The 22,642-nt window shown below is 44.2% G+C and overlaps 1 protein-coding gene across 3 annotated transcripts in view; it reads right to left on the bottom strand.

Moving 5' to 3' along the window:
* slc29a4a (solute carrier family 29 member 4a) overlaps nucleotides 1-18,846 on the bottom strand; it is a 39,052-nt gene extending 20,206 nt beyond the window's left edge. For 2 of the 3 annotated variants that reach the window (XM_068003659.1, XM_068003656.1), the window contains exons 1-6: nucleotides 18,635-18,846; nucleotides 15,479-15,593; nucleotides 14,441-14,554; nucleotides 7,024-7,152; nucleotides 4,999-5,073; nucleotides 2,666-2,928 (exon numbers count right to left, since the gene is read on the bottom strand). In XM_068003659.1, the coding sequence (XP_067859760.1) occupies nucleotides 2,666-2,928; nucleotides 4,999-5,073; nucleotides 7,024-7,152; nucleotides 14,441-14,554; nucleotides 15,479-15,593; nucleotides 18,635-18,820 (882 nt within the window). In that variant the 5' untranslated portion in view covers nucleotides 18,821-18,846. Of the gene's footprint in view, nucleotides 1-2,656; nucleotides 2,929-4,998; nucleotides 5,074-7,023; nucleotides 7,153-14,440; nucleotides 14,555-15,478; nucleotides 15,594-18,634 lie in introns of all 3 variants that reach the window. The other variant, XM_068003658.1, reaches the window with a different exon arrangement.
* Between the last annotated feature and the right edge of the window lie 3,796 nt (nucleotides 18,847-22,642).

The raw sequence follows: 22,642 nt of genomic DNA, 5'->3' as shown, positions 1-22,642 counted from the left end.
TCCCATTGGACTTTTAAAAAAAAATACAGTGTGCATTTGAATATTTATCTCTATTAGTGATTCTTTCACATCCTCCCCAGGTACTCCTACTGTCCTACTTTCAACTTCTTTTGTAAAAACAGATCCAAAACACTTATTAATCATCTCCACCATTCCATTCCCCTCAAGCACAAAATGGCCAGTTTCATCTCTAAGTGGTCTCACCCCTTCTTTGACTATCCTTTTATTTCTGAGGGGCAATTTTGAGGCCCCATTCCCAGTGAGAAGCCTTACCATCGGTGAGTGTGAGAGCAGAGATATGGCTACAACATTTTAGTCCTGATTTTCTGACCTACTGTTGTGTTGCGAGATTTTCAACCATTTTTTCCATGAAGAGAATTTGGATATGATTTATAATGAAGGGCTGCTTTTATGTTAAAGTGAGTTAACAAAGCTTTAAAATCTACCACACAGACATACGCTGGAGCTGCTCGGACAAAGGGAGCATTCGTATGTTAATGCAGTCACCCAAGAGGTAATGGACAGCTATTGAAACTGTTACCTATTACAATCTGACACAATATGGGATTCATTATCTAATTTCAGACATTTCCAGTAGGCATTCACACTTTAGGTTGAGAGGAACTGAAGTCATGCACACACAGCATGAGGTGGTCTGGCTAGGTCTCCACTTGGGGTGAGCAGTAGCCGATTTAATTGGTAATGACCAACCCTAGACAGCGCAAGGGCTGGAGGTGAAACCCCTCCCCCAACTTTCTGTGGACACAGGGAACAAAAGAACGGTAAAGACCTGCTGAGTGATTCAAGCATTTTCTGTTTCTCTTAATAGTAAAACACATGTTCAGGGCCAGTTTCACCAAAGTGAGGCAGGAAGTAGACAAGTCTCCTTTAAGGAGAAAGCTGGCCTAGGCTTAGATAGCTGATCAGGTTGCCAAGAAAAGTGAATTTGTTTTAGCCCATTAAAGGAGTCAGTATGATGTACTCTTCTTATTTTTGCTTAATGAAAAGGAGGAACTGAAGCTAAATTGTATTAAGATGAGATTTGCTTAAACTGGTTTTCTGTACGTTCACTTAATGATTCATATCTGGCCTTGTCTCACTAACGTGTTAATCTGTCACCTTACAAAAGATTAGAGAAACCCGTGTGAAGATCATGATATCCAGTTCATATAACAAGGGGGTCTTATTGTTAACCTCCCCCTTCCCACCACCACCCCCCCAACTTGGGGTTACATTAATGTAGGTCTAGATATGGGGTAGAGAAAATAAACTTCTGATCATGAGAAAAATGGCTTTACTTTTGTTGGAAAACAGTGGCACCGAACCGTGAATATTTCAGGTAGACTCAAAATTTGTAACACCCACCCTTGCCACGAACTCCAGACCAGAGGCGAAGCCTCACAGAATTATTCCCCTTGTGTACTTATAAAAGCCTTTGGTATATCCCTTTATGTTGATTGCCAGTCTCTTTCATGCTGCCTCTTACCCTTCCGAATATCTTTGTGCTTCCTTTCTATACCTTTTTATAATTCCTATAGTTTTCTACTATATCATCCTCCCTCCCCTCTCCGTCTTGTATTCATTACATGCCGTTTTTAACAGAGGGACTGGAAACAAACAGGAATTTCACACTCAAAATAACATTTCTAAATAATTCAACAATGAAGTCCATCAAAGGATTTATCAAAAATATATAAAGCTGTGTGAAATGTCTTTGAATGATGTCTCGAAGCAAATTTAGGTTTTGTTGCTTTGATGGCCATGAAACTAAAGGTGGGACTGTGACATGACGCTACTTTAAAGGGGATTTAATGATCCTGTGCTTCTGACGGGAACTGGCATCGTCAGGGAGCTAGGGCTACGACAGTGCAGCACCGATTCTCCGACCTGTGCCTCCTACCAGCATGGGATTACTGAATTACTTCTTACAACTACACTCATCCTCCCGCTGTGCTAAAACTGATCCTACTGCTGGTCCTGGGTTATTATGTGGTTGTCGTCATCGTCATTGTCCTACAATTGACCCTTCAACTGATCCTACAGCTGGTGATGCCAATGGCACAAGTGTTCTAACAAATTCAAGAATCCCAAACCAAAGTAAGTAGATTCCATAATAAATAAGCTGAATACCAAGACTTCTGATTAAAGCAACATTAGTGTCCAATTTAAGCATTTAATAATGAACTCTATTACCTTAGTTTGGGGATTTACTACTTTGTATGAAGTAACCAATTGTCCGCTATACCCATATCCATTTTTTGTGGAGCTGACTATACTGGTAAACCAAATCATTTAAAAGGGCCATTCATTTTTCAGAAAAAAAGTTGTCAAACTTTTATTAATTTGCTTACAGGCATAAAATGCAACGACACAAATTCCCTTCGAACCACATCACTTGCAGGAGATGTTACTGTCTCAAAAACAACATGGTCCTCTTTTCCCTCCATAAATAAACATAGGTTTGTCAGACAATCTTTAATGAAGGCTGCCACAGTTCCTTCCAGCCTAAAGGGAAAATTTAGACCCTGACTGAAACAGGAAAAACTTGGGAGAAATGGGATGCAATCATAGAAGCCAGTTTTCACATTTCAGGGTATCCTGTGGGATATCCTGTCTATCAGCAGTTTCACTCTTGCAATGTGAAGTAAAAACTTACAAATCTTACTTCCTCTGTATTGACATTATGATGGACCCTGTAGCCTGGGCCCTGGTCCACATGATCTTTGCCCTTTAGTCGTTCATGGCCCCTGCTACTATGAGCTGTGTAATACCGCACAAACTGTGTTCTTTTCACTAGCAAATGCAAGATGAAGCACATCATCTCCATTCCAATCGAAATGAAGAAGAAGATGATGGTGTTTTTCCTTTCATCTGGAAGCAGAAGTTTGGTAAAAATTCTGCTGAGGGAAATGATGACACCAGCAGTGCCTGTAATAGAGGAAAAACAACCTTAGTGTTCATTGCAAATAACAGTGCAGAAACAGAATCCTGCCATAGGGTGGACATGTCTTTTCCACCCCAATTTTCTCCTCTCCTCGTCCAAGTATCTACAAGTCATTCAATGCTCAAAAAAACCTCCAAACACAGCAGGGCAAATGGAATGCTTAAGTATGGAGGCAAAAAGTAGAGTAAACGTGAAGAAAGTCATGCTGAAATCGTACCTCTGAGCATTATGCACACAAGGGAGTCTTTCAAGCCTTGGAAGCAGTTCAGAGAACAACCACAGGACTAAGGTTCACTCGGTTAATCCCGGGGATGAGGGGGCGGACATATGAGGAGAGGTTGAGTAGATTGGGACTCTACTCATTGGAGTTCAGAAGAATGAGAGGCGATCTTATTGAAACATATAAGATTGTGAAGGGGCTTGATCGGGTGGATGCGGTAAGGATGTTCCCAAGGATGGGTGAAACTAGAACTAGGGGGCATAATCTTAGAATAGGGGGCTGCTCTTTCAAAACTGAGATGAGGAGAAACTTCTTCACTCAGAGGGTAGTAGGTCTGTGGAATTTGCTGCCCCAGGAAGCTGTGGAAGCTACATCATTAAATAAATTTAAAACAGAAATAGACAGTTTCCTAGAAGTAAAGGGAATTAGGGGTTACGGGGAGCGGGCAGGAAATTGGACATGAATTTAGATTTGAGGTTAGGATCAGATCAGCCATGATCTTATTTAATGGCGGAGCAGGCTCGAGGGGCCGATTGGCCTACTCCTGCTCCTATTTCTTATGTTCTTATGTTCTTATGTTCCTATGTTCTAACCTCAGACGACTGAGTCATGAGGAAATGCTGAAGAAACTCGATCTTATGAAAACGTTAATCTTTACTCAGAATGGTTCCATGGGCTACAATGGTTTTCCTGTACCATGCCCAAGTACCCATTCTTTATGTGTGGGCCCAGTGAATGTCTATTTACCCACGAAGGGCTTCACAGCTGAGCACAATCGTGTCCACATGTGCAACTTCTTCAGCAAGAGTAATTGGTTAGCAGCTAGGAACAGGAATCCTGGCTGATGATTCCTTTTGCCAGCCCAGGACATGGAGGCCAAGTGTCGCTTTACAAATGCCGCCCTAAATGGGTTGAACTCATTCTGCAAAGATTGTGGATCAAAATTGAGACCTTTCTGGTCCTAATGGCTCAGTACCATACTGGAGAGTCCATTTATCCAATAAGCTTTCCCCTTTAAGGAGAATTCTTACCCAATCACAGCAGCCACTGTGTTTGAAAGCGTTAACAGGAAACTGGGAAGTTTTACTTTGGCCTTATACATCACAAAGCTAACCCTCCCTTCTAGCTGGACCTCCATTCCTGGACACAGTGGTGAAGGTGATGTGGTACGATTTGACAACCAAAACTGAACCTGACCACAGATTACAGAAGGTCGTCAGGAACAGATGGTGACAAAAGCTAATTACTCTGGAGTACATTATACTAAAGTATAAAGTTAAAATAAGAAATACAGTATCAACAACACAACTTGCATTTATACAGCGCCTTTAACATGGTAAAATGTCGCAACGTGCTTCATAGGAGCGATTATCGGACAAAATTTAACACCAAGCCACATAAGGAGATATTAGGACAGGTGGCCAAAAGCTTGGTCAAAGAGGTACGTTTCAAGGAACGTCTTAAAGGAAGAGAGAGGTAGTGAGGCAGAGAGGCTTAGGGAGGGAATTCCAGAGCTTAAGGCCCATGCAGCTGAAGGCACGGCCGCCAATGATGGAACGATGAAAATCGGGGGATGCGCAAGAAGCCAGAATTAGAGGAGCGCAGAGATGATTAGGGCTAGAGGAGGTTACAGAGATAGGGAGGGGCGAGGCCATGGAGGGGTTAGAACACAAGGATGAGAACTTTAAAATTGAGGCGTATCATTGGCATTTGAAACAGACGATAGGCAACCTTTTTTATTGAATTCTTTCTGTAAATATTTTCAATTTCTGTAAGTATTGGGATTTCTATCAAAAACTATTGAATTGTTTAAGCAAGTGGAGTAAGTACTCACTTTCACCAGTCATCACCCCTTGTGTGTAGCGTTTGGGCAGCATCCCTGTGTAGCCGTAGAAACTCGATTGCTGCACTTAATACAAAAGAAAGAAAATGTTCAAAATTAGTTGGTCAATTTAAATAGCCTGTACTGTCCACATGGTAAGTTCCCAATCATACAGTGGGGAGGCACTCAGCGATGGTGAGGTAATTCCTTACAAGGTCCAAGGGGCAACTGGAGGCAGGGTTACTCAGACCAATCTCACATACTTCCTACAGGCTGGCTCCAAAGCACCATTTGCAGAGACCTTGGATCAAGTTAATTAACTGTCCTCTAAACTGAGGTATGGTAATTGGGAGAAGAGATCCTGAAACGGGAGGAGACAAAAATAGCATTCAAAATGGTGGTGGGGAGGGAGGAAACAAATAGAACAAAAGTGAGTAAATGACCAAATAAATTAAATTCTCCATTAAGCTGCCATCTTTAGGCAAGATGACTGCTTAAACAGCCTGAAAAACTTTGCTTACTCGCTACCATTTTCAGATAGTGACCATGACTATTCAAACAAGTCTACTTAATACAAGCACGGCTTCCATATGTACACCATGTCCAGTAGTACTGTTTAGGGAAAACATATAAAAGTGCAATATAATGAACGTCTGTTACAGAAACAGTGCTGATATACGTTTTTTAAAAGCACTTATTAAGGTTCGTGGCATATCAAAGAATGCGATAATAAGGACTATGCTGTTGGGCTGGTGTCCTGTATTAACAAAGAGTTGCAAAGTATTGCACAGCTTGTGTTACACCACAGTACTATAGAGGGAGGTTACTGTATTTGCATTGTTAGTTTACCAATTTGCTAGTTGCTGGGGCAGAAATCAGCAGATTGTCCAATCTGTTACATGGTTCCTTCCACCTCCAATCCTGCACGTTCCCCACTGCGGCCGAGACCTTGACCCACACCTTTATCACCTTGAGGCTTGGTTTCTCCAACACTCTCCCCAACTCCAGATTCCACAACGTTCAGTCAAGGTCATTCAGAATGCTACAACCCACTCTAAGCCCCATCACCCTATCTCAATGACCTGCTCCAGCTATACATCCCCACATGCAGCTTCCTCTCAGGCGTCGTCTTACTCCTCTCTCCCTGTGGTCTATCACTGGCAGCTGTTCCTTCAGTCACTATACCCTCATTCTTTGTAGCTTCGTCCCTAAACACCTCCACTTTATCATCTCCATCTCTACTTCCAAAAAGCCTCCTAAAAATCCTTCTCTTCAACTGTGCTTTCACCCCACCACCCAGCCTTTCTGTTCCCCATGCCCTACAGCTTTGTCCCCTGCCCTATAAAGCGTTCCTGTACACGAGGAGAGCTACAGAAGCGTAAGTTGTTCTCTCATTGAATCCGCTTCATTTTTTTTAAAAAAATCATTTTTCTACCCTGAAGCATCTGAAAATAATCATTTCTGCACAATAACGTTACGGGTTAGTTTAGTAGAATTAGAATCGCACAGCTCAATGTCACAACTCTTCTCACAAAATTGTAAAGGTTAAAATGAACGACAACCACAATGCAGCCCGCACATACTGATGTTGAGCGCTCAGCCAAAACAGAAATGAAAGAGACAACAAACAAAGAAAATGAGAAAGAACAAAATACGGGGAATATTATAAACTAGCCCACAGGGCAGTGCATTGGTTCTCCATTGCATGGAACGGTAGGACTCAGGTATTGGATCCATGATTCTTCACAGGTTTGCTACCATGGCCATGAGACTGAGAGAGGTGCCTGTAGGGGGGGAAAGTTGGGGGGAACCAGGGGGCACACTATTTCAGCTGTTCTCTTGCACCTAGTGGCCAATTTAGGAGTAGCGCTGGTTGCCTATAAATTCTATCCACACTTACTTGGCCGAAGATTGATACATGACATGCAGAGATCTAAGGGAGGCAGAGAAAATAAAAAGAAGAGGAAAGGAAATATGGTTGCAAAAGTAACGAGGAAAGATTAATGAATGTCGCACATTCCTGGAGGGCAGCCTTACCTGTGCAGCCGAAAGCCACAATCCCCACTGCTGCCAGGTTGATGCCATAAGCCTGCCGCACTGTAAAAAGCTCCAGCCAAACATCGCAGATACTCACAAACATAAGGGGTCCCAAAGCAAACAGGTAACCTGTTATCAATCAAACAAACGGAACTCAGTTTAGCCCACAGTGCGTGTAATGCCGGCAACCCCAGTATTATTGTTATTGTTGGTCTCGGTGTATTTTCCACACTTCTCACAACAGTTTCTACAGCAACAACCAACTAAAGTAATGGCTGCTGATATAGAAACTTGGCTAGTTAAAATGAATATACACTGCCAAGACACTTAATAATCCTGGGTAACTATTTAAGGTGTCCCCTCCTTGCTCTGCCCCTACCTGCAAACAATCATTAATATTATATTAACACTATGGTTTTTTTCAAAACAGGGGTCAGAAGGATGGATAAGCAATAGGGTCATTTCCTGCATTAAATTATCTACTTTTTGGTGATTTTGATGCTCTCAGGTTCAACAAAAGTGAAGGCCGAAGGCCCCTGTCCCTGTTCTATACTTGCCGACCTTCAGGGATGAGATTCTGAAACGGGCACCATAGCCTCCTTGGTTGCTACTCATGAATCTAGCCACTAACAGTGCTCATTTGTACTAAACCCTTGCTCTGAAAATAATTTGTTCCTAATTACTGATGCTTTCCTCCATTCTTTTTATCTGTAACAATGCATGTGTAAATGCACAGCACACTTTTTGCATCTTTGGTTTTCCATTCCCAAGGTTGGTACAAAATGCACAGTTGACAAAGCAGGAAAGCAACTGGCATTTATATAGCACCTTTAACAACCGCAGGACGTCCCAAAGTGCTTTACGGCTGAAAAAGAACTTTTGAAGTGTAGTCTTTGTTGTAATGTAGGGAAACATATCAACAGAGACTGCACTTCAGAAGTAATCCATTGATTGTCAAGTGCTTTGGCACATCATGAAAGGTGCTATATAAATTCACGCTCTTTCTTTCCATCTAAATGTGTCAGATACTACACTGTCAGCTAAAGAGGTATCCAAGTCATTAAAAAAGGTTTAAAATGCCTCTCCTCCAATTGCAAAAGTTGCATCCACAAGTGACCATTTCACACATTTAAAATCTTTTTTAGTGGGAGCAATTGTCAGTCCAATTCAGGCAGCTTAATCTCCTTTTATTTTATATTCCATAGGGCCATAAACATAGACATCAGTCTATGGGAACGAGGGGTGCTAGGTCAAAATGCTCTACACCTTTTGGAGCCATACTCCGCTGATAGTGACAGCTCCACTCCAACATAACAGGCACTAATCAACAGGTGCCTTTAAGAGGGAAGTACCTGAATCTGCAGGAGAAAGAATATGGCTGAGGTTTGTGTGTGGCACTGCAGAACTAAGGAGATTTCAAAAGAAATTAGGGAAATGAGAAAAGTGACAAGTGACAAGTGAGAAAAGGACTTCAGTTACGTGGATAGACTGGAGAAGCTGGGGTTGTTCTCCTTAGAGCAGAGAAGGTTGAGAGGAGATTTGATAGAGGTATTCAAAATCATGATGGGGATCTAGACAGAATAGATAGAGATAAGCTGTTCCCATTGGCAGAAGGGTCAAGAACCAGATTTAAGGTGATTGGCAAAAGGCGACAAGAGGAAAAACTTCTTTACATAGCGAGTGGTTATGATCTGGAATGCACTGCCTGAGGGGGTGGTGGAGGCAGACTCAATCATGGCTTTCAAAAGGGAATTGGATAAGTACTTGAAGGGAAAAAATTTGCAGGGCTACGGGGAAAGGGCAGGGGACTGGGACTGGCTGGATTGCTCTTGCGGAAAGCTGGCATGGACTCAACAGGCCGAATGGCCTCCTTCTATGCTGTAACCATTCTCCGATTCTATGAGGGATGGGAGAGAAGTTAGCAGATGCAACGAAACAGCATCCAGCCTCAATGGCACCTCCCACATCCTCCAAATGCACTGAAGCTCTTACCTTAACAGCTGATCCAGTTGTACCAGGTTTCCAGATTAGGTGTCCCAGGCCACAGAAGGTGTCCTCCAGGAGAAATGGCCACCCCTCTAAACCTCCTCTACACGCTACTTTAAAATAAATGAGTTAATGGCGTTAAACTGCATGAATCGGACCAACTCTGGAATAGCACACAGAGAAATTCCAACCCCTAATGTTTAATTGTAAACACTTTTAGAAAGCTGGTCCAGAGGTTTGGTTATGCAAATCTGAATGGAATAATTTTTATGCAAATGTTTTAAAAATCTGGCATAAAACAAGTCCTGTTTATATTTCTTGTAAAATATTTAATTTTGGATTCTATATAATTATTCCTCTTTTTCCAGTTTCCACTAATCTTTCCTTTCAGCCATCTTCTTCATCATCAAATTCAATCCAACTGTGCATTTTGTGATTGCCTTTGTTTAATCTGGGAACATAGGAACAGGAGTAGGCCATTCAGCCCCTCGAGCCTGTTCCACCATTCAATTAGATCATGGCTAATCTGTATCTTAACTCCATCTATCCTTTTTGCTCTGTGATCCTTAATAACCTTGCCCAAAAAAATATCTGTGCCGCTCTCTCAACCTCTCTTTTGGAGGTCTGGACTAGACGCTTCAGGCTATGACCTCCGTCAACCATGAAAGAGAGCAGAACAGACCTCTCCTCCGTTACTTCAGTGGTTTGGGTTAACTTAGCTGATTTGGCAGTCGTGGCTCAGGGGATCAAAATCAGCCAGGGTTTTCACTCCTGGCCACAGTCGAATGACCTTTGCTGGAAAGCGTGTATGTATGGATGTGAGGCCATCACAGGATTGGACGCAGCAGTAATGTCCTGCACAGCCAAATAGCCAGCCAATGCTCACTGTCTAAGATCAGCCATGATCTTATTGAATGGGGGAACAGACTCGAGGGGCCGTATGGCCTACTCCTGCTCCTATTTCTTATGTTCTTATGTAGAGTCGTCACAAAGAGAACAGCAACTTGGACAAGGCACTGAAGGACTGTGACACCAATATCCCAACACAAGTTACCCACTTCAGGAGAGAAGGGCAGAAATTAGAGGAGAAAAAAAAAAGAGCAAACGGAGGCATTTAGATTTGTAGACTAACCAAGCAGCCAACCACCAATCAATTCTCCTCTTCTAGGTCTTTTGCATATCCACATCTGTGTTGCCAAGCCAACTGGCACTCACATCCATGATGATATTCCTGTCATCACATATTGCATGCACACTAACAGAATGGAAACTTCCCCTTTGCAGTAGAGGTGCATTCTCTCAGCAAGACCATAGGTGGATAGATGGATACAGCTGATGCCACTCAAGTTATCGCTGATGTCAGAGATGCAAAGAATGTCTCTTTGATCTTTTAGCGCTACAATGCAGACATTAAGAAACGGAATTAGCGAGATGTCCTCTTCAGCGAGGAAGCGGTGGTGTTGTTGATTGATTGAGGTCCGAAGGATGCCAATGATATTGAAGGTGAACCCAACACCAGCAATGGGAACAGCAGGGCATAACTGATGCTGGCCTGGCCCCCCTGAAAATCTTAACCAATCACACAGTACATAGGAACAGGAGTAGGCCATTCAGCCCCTCGAGTCTGTTCCGCCATTCAATTAGGTCATGGCTGATCTGTATCTTAACTCCATCTACCTGCCTTGGTTCCATATCCCCTAACACCCTTGCCTAACAAAAATCTATCAATCTCAATTTTGAAATTTTTCAATTGACCCCCAGCATCCACAGCCTTTTGGGGGCGAGAGTTCCAGATTTCCACTTCCCTTTGTGTGAAGAAGTGCTTCCTGACATCACCCCTGAATGGCCTAGCTCTAATTTTAAGGTTGTGCCCCCTTGTTCTGGACTCTCCCACCAGAGGAAATAGTTTCTCACTATCTACCCTATCAAATCCTTTAATCATCTTAAACACCTCAATTAGATCACCCCTTGTCTTCTTTATTTAAGAGAATACAAGTCTATTCTATGCAACCTGTCCTCATAATTTAACCCTTTTAGACCTGGTATCATTCTGCTAAAAATTGAACTGATCGAAAACAATAGGTTTTAGGCTAAACAATGGCTGCTTTTATATTGCACTTATTGGGTTGCTGGAGCCGCCCACTCCCAATATGCAGGTCTCATGTAGCCAGCAGTGATCCCACAATAAACTTGCCGGATTCCCCAAGTCAAGAAGCACAGAGAACAGTGTGTCAGATTGCTAGACAAACCAAGCAACCTAGCACCAATGAACAGTAACACATAGAAGGACCTGAGTGATTACAATAAAAGGACGTTAAGATTGATCATTATAAAACAAGGTCACAAAATGACCGCTGGAAATTTTCAGACCGTGATTGGGAGGCTTTTTCCGTCAATATGTTTCTTGGATTGGAGAAGACAGCTCACAGAGGGCTACACAACAATGCACAAGATTTCAGAGTACATCAAATGCCAAGACACAGGCGGGGTGTCCACGGGGAGGGCCTGCTGTCCCAGCACGGTGTGTTTCAGGATTATTGCTATCGAAAAGATTGTTGCTTGTATTTTTTGAGTGCTCCTGTCTAGCTAGTATCTCCTCTAATTAAATGAGTAAGAGTTTGATGCAATTATTGACTCCTACCTGCCGTGCCTCTAATTACTGAATGGCAATCAATCCAGAGAATTCAGCTGCTCACAACTCCAAAAAAAAACAGAATCTAAAGAAAATCGTTCAAGCTCTCTAAACACTCACTATCTGGTTGCCATGGGTTTATTCATGCTGATTACTCAGTTGTTCCATTGGCTCCCGGTCCGGCAATGCCTCGATTTTAAAATTCTCATCCTTGTTTTCAAATTCCTCCATGGCCTCTCTACCTCTCTCTCCTCCTTTTAAGATGTTCCTTAAAACCTACCTCTTCGACAAAGCTTTTGTTCACCTGTCTTAATATCTCCTTATGTGGCTCGGTGTCAAATTTTGTTTGATAATCGCTCCTGTGAAGTGCCTTGGGATGTTTTATTAGGTTACAGGCACTGTATAAACACAAGTTGTTGTTGTTGTAGTTAATTGTAAACAATTTTACAACACCAAGTTATAGTCCAGCAATTTTATTTTAAATTCACAAGCTTTCGGAGGCTTCCTCCTTCCTCAGGTAAATGTTTACAAACATTTACCTGAGGAAGGAGGAAGCCTCCAAAAGCTTGTGAATTTAAAATAAAATTGCTGGACTATAACTTGGTGTTGTAAAATTGTTTACAATTGTCAACCCCAGTCCATCACCGGCATCTCCACATCATAGTTAATTGTACATATAGATAAAAAGGAAGCTTTGCCTGATTGGTACACTCTCACCGCCATTATGTTGCTGATCCCTCCAAACAGAAGTGCCAAGCACCAACAGCTCCCCTTTAATATATCCAGGAGTAGAGTAAAGGGATGTGGGCAATGGACAGAGCTTGGAATGGGCCAAAAATGATGAGGGATTCTGATAGAGCAAGTAGGGAGAAACTGTTTCCTCTGGTAAGTGGGTCGGTAACCAGAGGTCATAGATTTAAAATAATTCGCAAAAGAGGACTCATTTGCATGGTTATAGGAAAAAAGCTGGGGTGTGGGACTAAATTGGACAGCTCTTTCAAAGAGCCAGCACAGACACAACGGGCCAAATGGTCTTCTTCAGTGCTGTAAGATTCTATGATTCTTAAGACTCATTTCAGGTGGCTTAATGGGCCAGTGTCATTTTAGATATCTGGGCCCAGAAAATCCTTGGGGCCCAGTGTAAGTGTGACAGAGTGGCCACTGGTGACCTCCACTCCTAACACCAGTGGTCAGGGTAGGGTCAGCTCAGTATAATATTTCGGCGGGCACCACACCAGTGTAGGCATAGCTTGGGCGCCCGCTAGAGATGGGGGAAGGAGAGGGGGCGAGAATGAAAGAGGCAACACCAGATTGCTGCACTGGGAAGCCACCACCCTAATCTCGGCAGCTCATCAACCCCCTTTATGATTTCGAACATTTCAGTGTGTTCCACGCCTGGACCCTGGAGGCAGGAATGATTGGAATTACTGAGAGGAGAAAATCAACCCGCAGGCACTTCCTCCTTTGAAGACGTGGACCATGGTTCAGGCGGGCAGAAGATCCCTCCCCTCCTCCCCAGGCCCCAACAGAAATTCACAATGGCTCCTCTTATCTCAAGGACATTCTCCCCCAACCCTAGTCTAAGCTGGTCCTCTCTCAGTGGAAAGAAGCACGCCATTTGAGGAGCAGTGGGCTGCACATGATCTATGAGGATGATGCTCATTGATGTGAAGCAGCTTGGGACGTTTTACTATGTTAAAGGCGCTATATAAATGCAAGTTGCTGTTGCTGTGTGAATAATAACTATTGTTGATATTATTCATTATTTAGCAAAATAGTGCCAGAATCACAATATTTGCAGCCTTTCTTTGTAGGAATGTGTAGGAAGATGTTTAATGCTACATAGCAATAAAAGAATGACAGGGACATTTTTGGTAAATGGCCAAGCAGGAGCTAGGAGCCAAAGGTGGGGCAGCTGGGAACCACTGACCCGCAAAGCCAGACCTAAATCCACGGAGAGAGCTGATGTCAGCAGCTGGTCTGAAATCAAGTGGCTACATCATGGAAGTCCTTTCTCACCTGGTTGCCAACATAGACAGTTCCACCTCCCCATATTATCTCGTGAAGTACTAGCGCATCTCCTGTGGTGTTACTCACAACGAGTCACAGGATACCGTGTTAGTTCAGCCTGTATTATACACAGAAACTAAGAGAGATCAGAGGTGGTAAGCTGAGCTGGGAATTGGAAAGGATTTTTTTGGGGGGGGCTATACCCAGAAACAGCGACACGAGTGCTAAATTGTTTCTTGATCGGCTGAAATTTCCGAGGGGCCAACCAGAAAGAGCGTGACAACATTTTTCATGCAACAGACACATTTAAAGCGTGATGTGCTCCACTCAGACTTTTATGATATAATAACATATTTTATATATTTAGTAAGATGAATATCTCAAATTAAGTTCTTAATACACTGGAAGAGTTTGCTCTGTTGCAGTGCGTTACCCCAACCCCCACATTATGCCAGTGGCATTATTCCGCGTGGAAGGGTATCAGGGAATTCTCGTGCGGAGAGAGACAAATGTCGTGTAATGGTTCATACACGAGGGAAGGTTTACACCTGTCTGCATCTCAGAGCTCTCCAATCTACTCAACACCTTTACTTCACACTGTTTAGTCACAGTTAGCAACAATAAAGAGCATCGACTGACCATTTAACAGCAACTTCTTCACCGCTGAAAGCACCTCGTAATTGTGTGTACTCCGATGTAAGATATTGTAAGCGGCTGAAAATTTAGCAAGGAACGTGCTAAGTGGCACTAGTTTGTAGCCATGAAGTCTATTAGACCTTCTGCACTTACCAACAGTGATGCGGGTGTGCAAGCTGAGCAGCCCCACCAATGCATTGTTTAATATCACAGCAACCAAAGCAACAAGGATGTACGTGAGACTCATGTCAAACACAATGGATGTCCCTAAAAGAGAACAAAAAATACAGCAGCTGTAAAACCTTTCACCTGCAGCTCTCTGACAAATCAAAAAACAATCACACGGCAGATGGTACAGTGTTTCGTGTTGTTATTGCAGCATGAAATCTGAGAACAATTGAGCTCAATTCTTCTTCCAGAGGTTAATACTTCTAGAAGGTGGTTTGAGGAGGTGGGGTGGGGGGGGGAGGAGAGAGAGAGAGATGGCAAAGGAGACAGAAAAGAGAGGAAGGTGAGTGAGAAAGAGAGAGAAAAATAGGAAGCGTGAGAGAAAGACAAAAATGTGAGAGAGGGAAAGAAACAGTAAGAAAGAGAAAAAGATGCTAGTTATAAAAACAGAGTTTGTATTTGAAAGATTGATAGCACCAAATACAAAGCTAATCTGATTAATTTACCAACACTGTAAACACAAAGACTTTCTGATGTATGATCCTGCTGTGTGCGATTTCACATCAGGAAATTAAAATTAAAATATGGAAAACCACGGCTGGGGTCCCTGATTCCCTGATAGACGCTTCTGGTAACAGTGCCGAGGCAGAAAATCTCTTGCATGTTTTTTCATCCCCAGCATCAGGAAAAACAAAACATCCAGGCATCAGAGCGCAGCCTGACTATCTTCAGCTGAAGTCCACACAGACACATTTTCCAGCAGGGGTCACTGGACAGAGGTCAGCAGCAGGAATCCTAGCAGATTTTTCCATCTATGGGCCTGAGGCCAATTGAAGTATCCTGGCTGAGGTCAACCAACAGCACCGACTGGAGGTCTAACCTGGTACCTCCCTGGTCTAGATAACTTGGTGTTGCACTAGGCAGAGACTTTAACCCTAGACCAATGAAGGAGATGCTTTGGTCATTTTACTGTCTCACATGTTAGTGTACCATCCCACTCCCAGTTTCCCACAAGAACTGCACCTGGATATTTTTGGTGTAGGTAGTCCACATCTGTGATGAAGCTGTTGTAAGGCAGTAGGAACCCGACTCCAGCCAGAAGCATTGCGAAGTAGATGCCATGATAGCTGTCCTTGGGCTGTGACTCAACGTCTGCATCATAAAGACATCAAAAAACAAATTAAAACCCAGCCACGGACGGCTTCCAAAGCAAATTCCATTCTTTAAAAACCCTGACACAAGGTGGCTGTTACATCCTGTGTGTTCTCCAAGCCGTGCTCGGGACGGGAGGATGTAGATTTGTGCCCATAATTCTCTGCACAGGGACTGGCCAATGGGGTCATGGCCAAGTGGCAATTTGAACCCAGGCACCACCTTATCAAAAAGAGACAGAAAATCAGTGGGGGACTCGCACACAGGGCCATTCTCACGGCCAGATTCAGAGTTGGATTGACAGTGGTTTGGTAGCCTGCCCCAGGCCAACTATACACCCGTACCACTGCATCAACCAACTCAACTTAGACCGGGGATCAACCTGGGTCCTTCCTGGTCTGTGTGGCTCAGCACCACCAGCAGCGGTGCATTCACCCATGGAGGCAGCAGCGGTGCCTTTAAAAGACAGACTGGGCGAGAGTTTGAATTTTACTTTTGTTAGTTACGGCTAATTCCACATTCTAAATGGGAAGCTGCATTAGGAGGGAGCGCATCCCGGGATATCGTAGGATCACAGTCTAAGATTTTAAGACCATCCAGGCAGAAAATTATGGGATGTGCTCTCCGGATTCCCGCAATGTGCTCCCTGTGAGCGTCACTCCCCACTGGGAGTACCCGATCATTCCTGATAGCGTTGGGAGTTTTCCTTGATGTTTCCACCTGGTAAACCAGGAGGAAAGATTTCCTGTTTGTAGCAAAAATTGTAAATGTGGTGATTGTAGTCCCAGTCCCTCCAGATCTGAGCCTGTGCTTTAAGACTCAATCACCAGGGAGTGATATGCAGGCTAGCGCACTGTCACTCCCAGCTGCAAATCAATGCATCACTCTCTCCCTCCAGCACCATGGTGGAGCATAAACATCCCCACCCAAACATCTGGGTGAAACATCTGTGGGCCTATGGCAGCCAGAGAAGGTGGGAGTACCAGGCAGTCTGGTACCCATTTGAGGTCCCTAGCACCTCTCACGCAGGACCCAGACAAATGCCCAAGAAAGTAAGAGGGGAGCTGTAAACAAAGAAATGCCTCCTAATGTGCCATGACAGACAATGCTTCAACCCTACAAGGGCTTTGCGCGGACTTGTAAGGCTCTTGATACCTCCTGACCCAGCAAAACCCAGGGACCTTCACCAAATTATCCCAAACACTGTTCCCAGAATGTGCACAACACACCAACCAATGCATCTATCGCTAAGTACTGTGTGACAGACTGTACAGTGACCTGCATGTGCTGTTTTTTTCTCAAATCAAGAAAAACCATTATAAAAACACACACAAAAAAATGGTACTTATAGATTTCCTTTAGAAGTAGATTCCAACCTTTCTCCACAGGTCTAATGGAATAATGCAGTGTTATTGACTGGTTACCAAGAGAGGTCCCAGGCAATTCACTGCTGGAGAGCCAGGGCTTATGTCCATCAAACAGATGGGTAACAAAAGGATTCACCACTCTCTTGACAGCAGTTACTCACATCAATAATTCAGAAAGTTCAGCAGGAACCGAAGGGTTGAATATGTTGAATGGAACTATCACAGTGGAGTCGCTGGGCTCTTTTCTGAGGTTACCCTTTAGATTAAAGTGTGAACGTTTTGTAGAAGGAACTTTGCATTATATCTAGACCAGGCTGCACCGTGACTACCATCTGGTGGAAAGGGAAAAATGTCCCTATAATATCGTCCTGTGCCTCGATGAACGGGCATGCTGGTGATTTGATGGCTTTGCAGGTAAATGCACCATGTGGTGTGACACCAGCCATACAGATGAGAAGGACCTAGGATTGATCCCCAATCTGTGTTGGGTTAGGGGACTTCCTGGGTCAGCAGCAGGATTCAGCGGGAGGAATAAAACAGGCAGTGACCTCCGCTGGCAAGTGCATCGGAATACAGGATGGGGCTCAGCTCTCCTTATCTACCATCGTTCACATAACAAGAATCCCAGGTGCTTCACAGGACACCAGAGGACACAGGAAGTTATGGGAGATGTGATCGAAGAGGCAGGTTTTGACGAAGCTCATGGAGGTGGGGAGAGAGGTGGCAAGATGGAAGGGTTTAGGAAAAGAGTTCAGGGTGCAGGTGACTGAAATTGGTGATGGAGCAGAGGAGTGGGGCAAACAGTAAACCAGGGTCTGAAAAGTGCAAAGTGTTGGGCTTGAGGATGGACAGAGGCCACGGAGAGATTTGAAAATGTGAACAAGGATTTTGAAGTTGATGCACTGGAGGATGAGGAGCCAATGGAGTTTGGCAGGGCCAAGGGAGGGAGGTGAGTGAGACTCAGTGTGGGGAAGGATACAAGTGACTGAGTTCCTATAAGTTGAAGTTTTTGTAAGCAGAGCAGGATTGCAAATTCTTGGGGGCCCTGGGCACCAAGAACATTCTGGGCCCCTCCGCAACCCTACATCACCAGATTCATCAAAACACAAACGTCGTAGTAAAATGCGTGAAGAAATAGGCTTGTAGAATGTTTACACACTGTTAATAATAAAGCAAATAATAGTATTCATTATTAATACTACACTTAAATGAAACTGATCTAGCGGTTGTACGCAGTTTTTCTGCGTTATGGTGAGTTTTACCGGCAGCCCCATATTCGGGACGGACCCTGGGATAGGGCCCTGTAGGCCCGTGCCTTAATACACCCCCGTATGTAAGCTGAAGCTTGAGCGGCAAGTGAGGAGCATGCTCTGGAAATCAAGCCTTGAGGTGATAGAGGCTCGGATGAGGATTTGAGTCATGGTGGAGGCAAGATAGGGAGGTAGGTGGGCAATCTTACGGAGGTGGAAATAGGCTGTCCCGGGATGATACCCTCCCCAACACTTACTGTCTAGGCTCACGTCTGAAGAATGGCCTCTTGCGTGAGGCACTGCAGGGCTGTTAGTGGCTGTGGTACCAGCAAGAGACAGTGCCTATGGGAGGGAAGGCGGCCAACTGAAGGAAATAAAGGACACGCATGTACGCATGTGCGTACACACACACATAAACGGGTGTCACCTGGTTCGTTGATCATGGAGATCCCACTGCCCTGCCTCTGCCTCTCTTTGACCTGAGTCTCTTCCTCTTCCAGTGGGTAGCCATCGAAGCTGAAATTCATCACCACGTTCCCTTCTGGTGTCTGGGTTGGAGTGCTGCTCCTGAAACTCTCCGTACCCAGGGTCCCCATCCTCTACCTTCGTCACCAGAAAGGCAAAACTTTCTAATTTAAAAACCAGAAAAAAGAAAAGATTTCTTCAGTCATGATTTCAACTTTTAAAAAAAATAATCAGCTGCTACTTTGTTCTCACAAGCACGTTAGTGAAGTCACTGGGTGGGTAGGTTGGTCCAGGCTGACTGGACAGTTAAAGCACTAAAGTCTGCTGGGAATTTTATGTCGGCCTAGTAATTTTCAGGCTTTTATTTTTTCCTACTTTCAGATGCAAAGGTTGGATGAAATCAGCTGCGGTGCTTCTTCAGGTCAAATATAAAACTGAGTATTTGCAATTGGGAAAAAAAATCAGATTTAATCAGGAAATCACAGTAAATCAAAAAGATACAGTATGCTCAATGGGAGGGAATTTATCTTCTTTACAAAGGGAGGGGGACATGTTGCATGTGGCATGAGTCATTGTACTGACTCAGGATGGCGGAGGGGTAGGAATTACAACATGGGAACAGGCCTTTCGGTCCATCCAGTCCGTGTTGGTGTTGACCCTCCACATGATCAACAGTCCTAATCTCATGTGCCCACCCTGTGCACATATGCTTTTAGCCCTCCTTCCCTTCAAACACCTTTCCAATCTATTCTTACATGTTGACATACGCCGGGAATTTTCTCGGGGCTTCCCTCCGCTGTGCTGTTGCAACTAGGTGTTGGCTGTGGCTCAGTGGTAACACTCTTGCCTCTCAAGTCAGAAGATTGTGGGTTCAAGTCCCACTCCAGAGACTTGAGCATAAAATCTAGGTTGGCAGTACAGCACTGAGGGAGTACTACACTGATCAGAGGTGTCATCTTTTGGATGTAATGCTAAACCGAAGCCCTGTCTGCCCACTCAGATGGATGTAAAAGATCCCATGGTAGTATTTCAAAGAAGGGCAGAGGAGTTCTCCCCAGTGTCCTGGCCAACATTTATACCTCAACCAATATCACTAAAACAGACAATCTGGTCATTTATTTCATTGCTGTTTGTGTGATCTTGCTGTGCGCAAATTGTCTGCCGCGTTTCCTACATTACAACAGTGACTGCACTTCAAATGTACTTCATTGGCTGCAAAGCGCTTTGGGACGTCCTGAGGTCGTGAAAGGCGCTATATAAATACAAGTCTCCCGTTCTTTCTTTAAGTTCGGGGGAACCCCATTTGCTCGTGTGAAAGGGGTTCCCCAAAGATATGGAGGCGGAGCAGGAGACCCCCTGAGGAAATCCCCGGCCCTGGTCTCTGCTGCAATCCCTGACTCCAGAGGTACATTCCACAGCCTCACAACCCTCTGAGTTTTTTTTAATGTTATGCTGCTGGGCTTGAAGGTAACATTAGCGTTTTAGAGCTCATGCTAAATTTTTGGAAATCATCTTTCTGGGGAGGAGTAGGGTCGTCAACCCTTCCGGATTGTCCCGGAGTCTCCCATAACAGAAGGTGAATCTCCAGGGCACTGCTGTTCAGCAGCACCTCCCAAACCCACAGCCTCCACCTCCTAAAAGGATAAGGGCAGCAGATGCATGGAAACACAATCGCCTCCAAGTTCCTCTCCAAGTCACACACCATCCCGACCTGGACATATATCACCGTTCCTTCATCGTCGCTGGGTCAAAATCCTGGAACTCCCTTCCTAACAGCACTGTGGGAGAACCGTCACCACACGGACTGCAGCGGATCAAGTAGAAAGCCCACCATCATCTTCTAAAGGGCAACTCCAATGGGCAATAAATGGCAGCCTTGCCAGCAACGCCCATATCCGAACAAATAAAAAAACCCGGGAGAAAAATAAAGCTTTGTGCCCGCATACTTCCTTCCCGCTACTCCGACCCGGCTCATACACCAGGGGCCCCCGTTAGGACCATGCAACCTGGGGCCCCGATCGGATCCAATGAACGGCTCCAGGTTTGTTACATTTAAATTTACTGACTGGCTTTGCAAACAATGTGGTGATGAGAGTTGAAAACTTTAAAACCTGCATCTTCCTATTATTCCTTTCTCTTAAGTTGACATGTTTATTTGAAGGGATTCCGAAGATTTCACATGTTCCCCCCCCACCCCCGAAGATTTATTGGAGTTATTAAAAAAATAACCCTGGTGTGACTGTGTTCTAAACAAGCCAGGGCCTCTCAAAATGGCTGCAGTCAGACACATGGCCAAAGGCCTGCAGCATTTGAAACTGGACACCTTTCCACAAGGACAGACAGGGATTTTTTTGAACAATGCAGGGAGACAAGCAGTTGCATTCACGCCCTGAGGCAAGCCATCAGAAGTAATCCCACCTAAGGTGAACCATCAAGGAACATTCAGGAACAATGGAAAGCAGTTATGGAACTCATCAGTACAGATACCGGCCATTATGTAAATGGGCCAGAGATTGGGGTCCTTTGTCTTATGTTTTCATGCTCAAATCGAACAATGGAGCAAGCTGATGAGGCACGAGAAAAAACCTGATTCCGGAAGGATATAACTGGGGCTTCCCAGAATCTCTCTCTCTCTTCTCTTCGCCTCTAGGCCCGGTGTCCTGTCTGCCTGCTAGCAACTAAGAAGGAAGGCCATCCAGTAAACCTCGCAACCACATGTCGACGGCAGCAGCAGTGCACAGGGGCCAGGCCTTTTCATCTGTTTCACCGGTGAGCATTAATTTTCTGGCCGCCACAAGACAACCTAGCTAGGTGTAAGGGTGGGAGTTAAAGGGGTATTGCTAAAATTGTGATTTTAGAATTTTCCCTCGATGTGTCCGTTTCTTCCACCCCGTTAAGTGTAAGACTGTATTGTATCCATAGCGATTTCTTTTATCTTCTGTATAATACTGTTTACCTTGTAGTTTTAGTTTTCTTATTAATAAACATTGGTTTTCCTTGTACCAATCCACTGGTCTGTTAGTCTGTCTTTGTTACCGCCTGATAAGTCCTCAGCTCAGAATCAGGAAGGGGAAAGCGATTCGCAACCGCACAGCGGGCAGGGCAGCTCAGGAAAAACATAACTGGCTGACCTATTATAAGCCCGAGAAACAGCAAAAACCCCTTACATATTAAATCAGTATTTGCTTTAAACGATGCTCGGGAAAATAACCACTTGTTCACTTTCAGTTTAAATCCAAAATATTTCCATTGTTTACTGGAAATGCAGCGTGCAGCAAATCCAAACACACAGCAGAAGAGTTTATAGTACCAGGTAAACACATACACAGACTATATAAAAGCAACCAAGAAGCAAATAAAAGCTATTTAAAGAGGGGGTGGCACGTTTGGGTACAATGGGGGTGATTTTAAACCCCATCAACGGCTGGGTTGGGGGACGGGCGGGAGTTGAAAGTAGTTGTTTTTTGGGTCGCGACCGCAACCCGGCTTTATTTCCGGGTTTAACGTCGGTGGGTAAAAGTACAGGCTTCCCACTGGGAATGCAATGTCTGAAAATTTTGCGGTTGCGACCCAAAAAAACAACTGTTTTCAACTCCCACCCGCCCCCAACCCACCCGCTCTTGGGGGTTAAAATCACCCCCAATGAGTTTGAAAGGAAGTGCAGCCAAGCATGTAATTCTCAAAGTTTAATTTTGCAATATATATACACACACAACAGTACAGACTAATGCAAACATACGTTTAAGTATTGTGCCTTCTACACTAATTGCAGACAGTCATGCAGATTTATCCTGAAATGTTTATTTTTACATAATTAAAATGATGCATTGATGCTTTATCTAATTGTAACATAAAATATGTATGGAGAACAGCTGTTTGCGACAGCCTCTCCCATTGTTAATTAGCAAGCGGGACTCCTTTATTAATTTTAATGAATTTTGTGAGTTCCTAAT

The sequence above is a fragment of the Heptranchias perlo genome, chromosome 22, assembly GCF_035084215.1.
Source record: "Heptranchias perlo isolate sHepPer1 chromosome 22, sHepPer1.hap1, whole genome shotgun sequence".
NCBI classification, from domain to species: Eukaryota; Metazoa; Chordata; class Chondrichthyes; order Hexanchiformes; family Hexanchidae; genus Heptranchias; species Heptranchias perlo.
The sequence above is the reverse complement of the archived record's forward strand: the minus strand, read 5'-3'. Positions and strand labels throughout refer to the sequence as shown.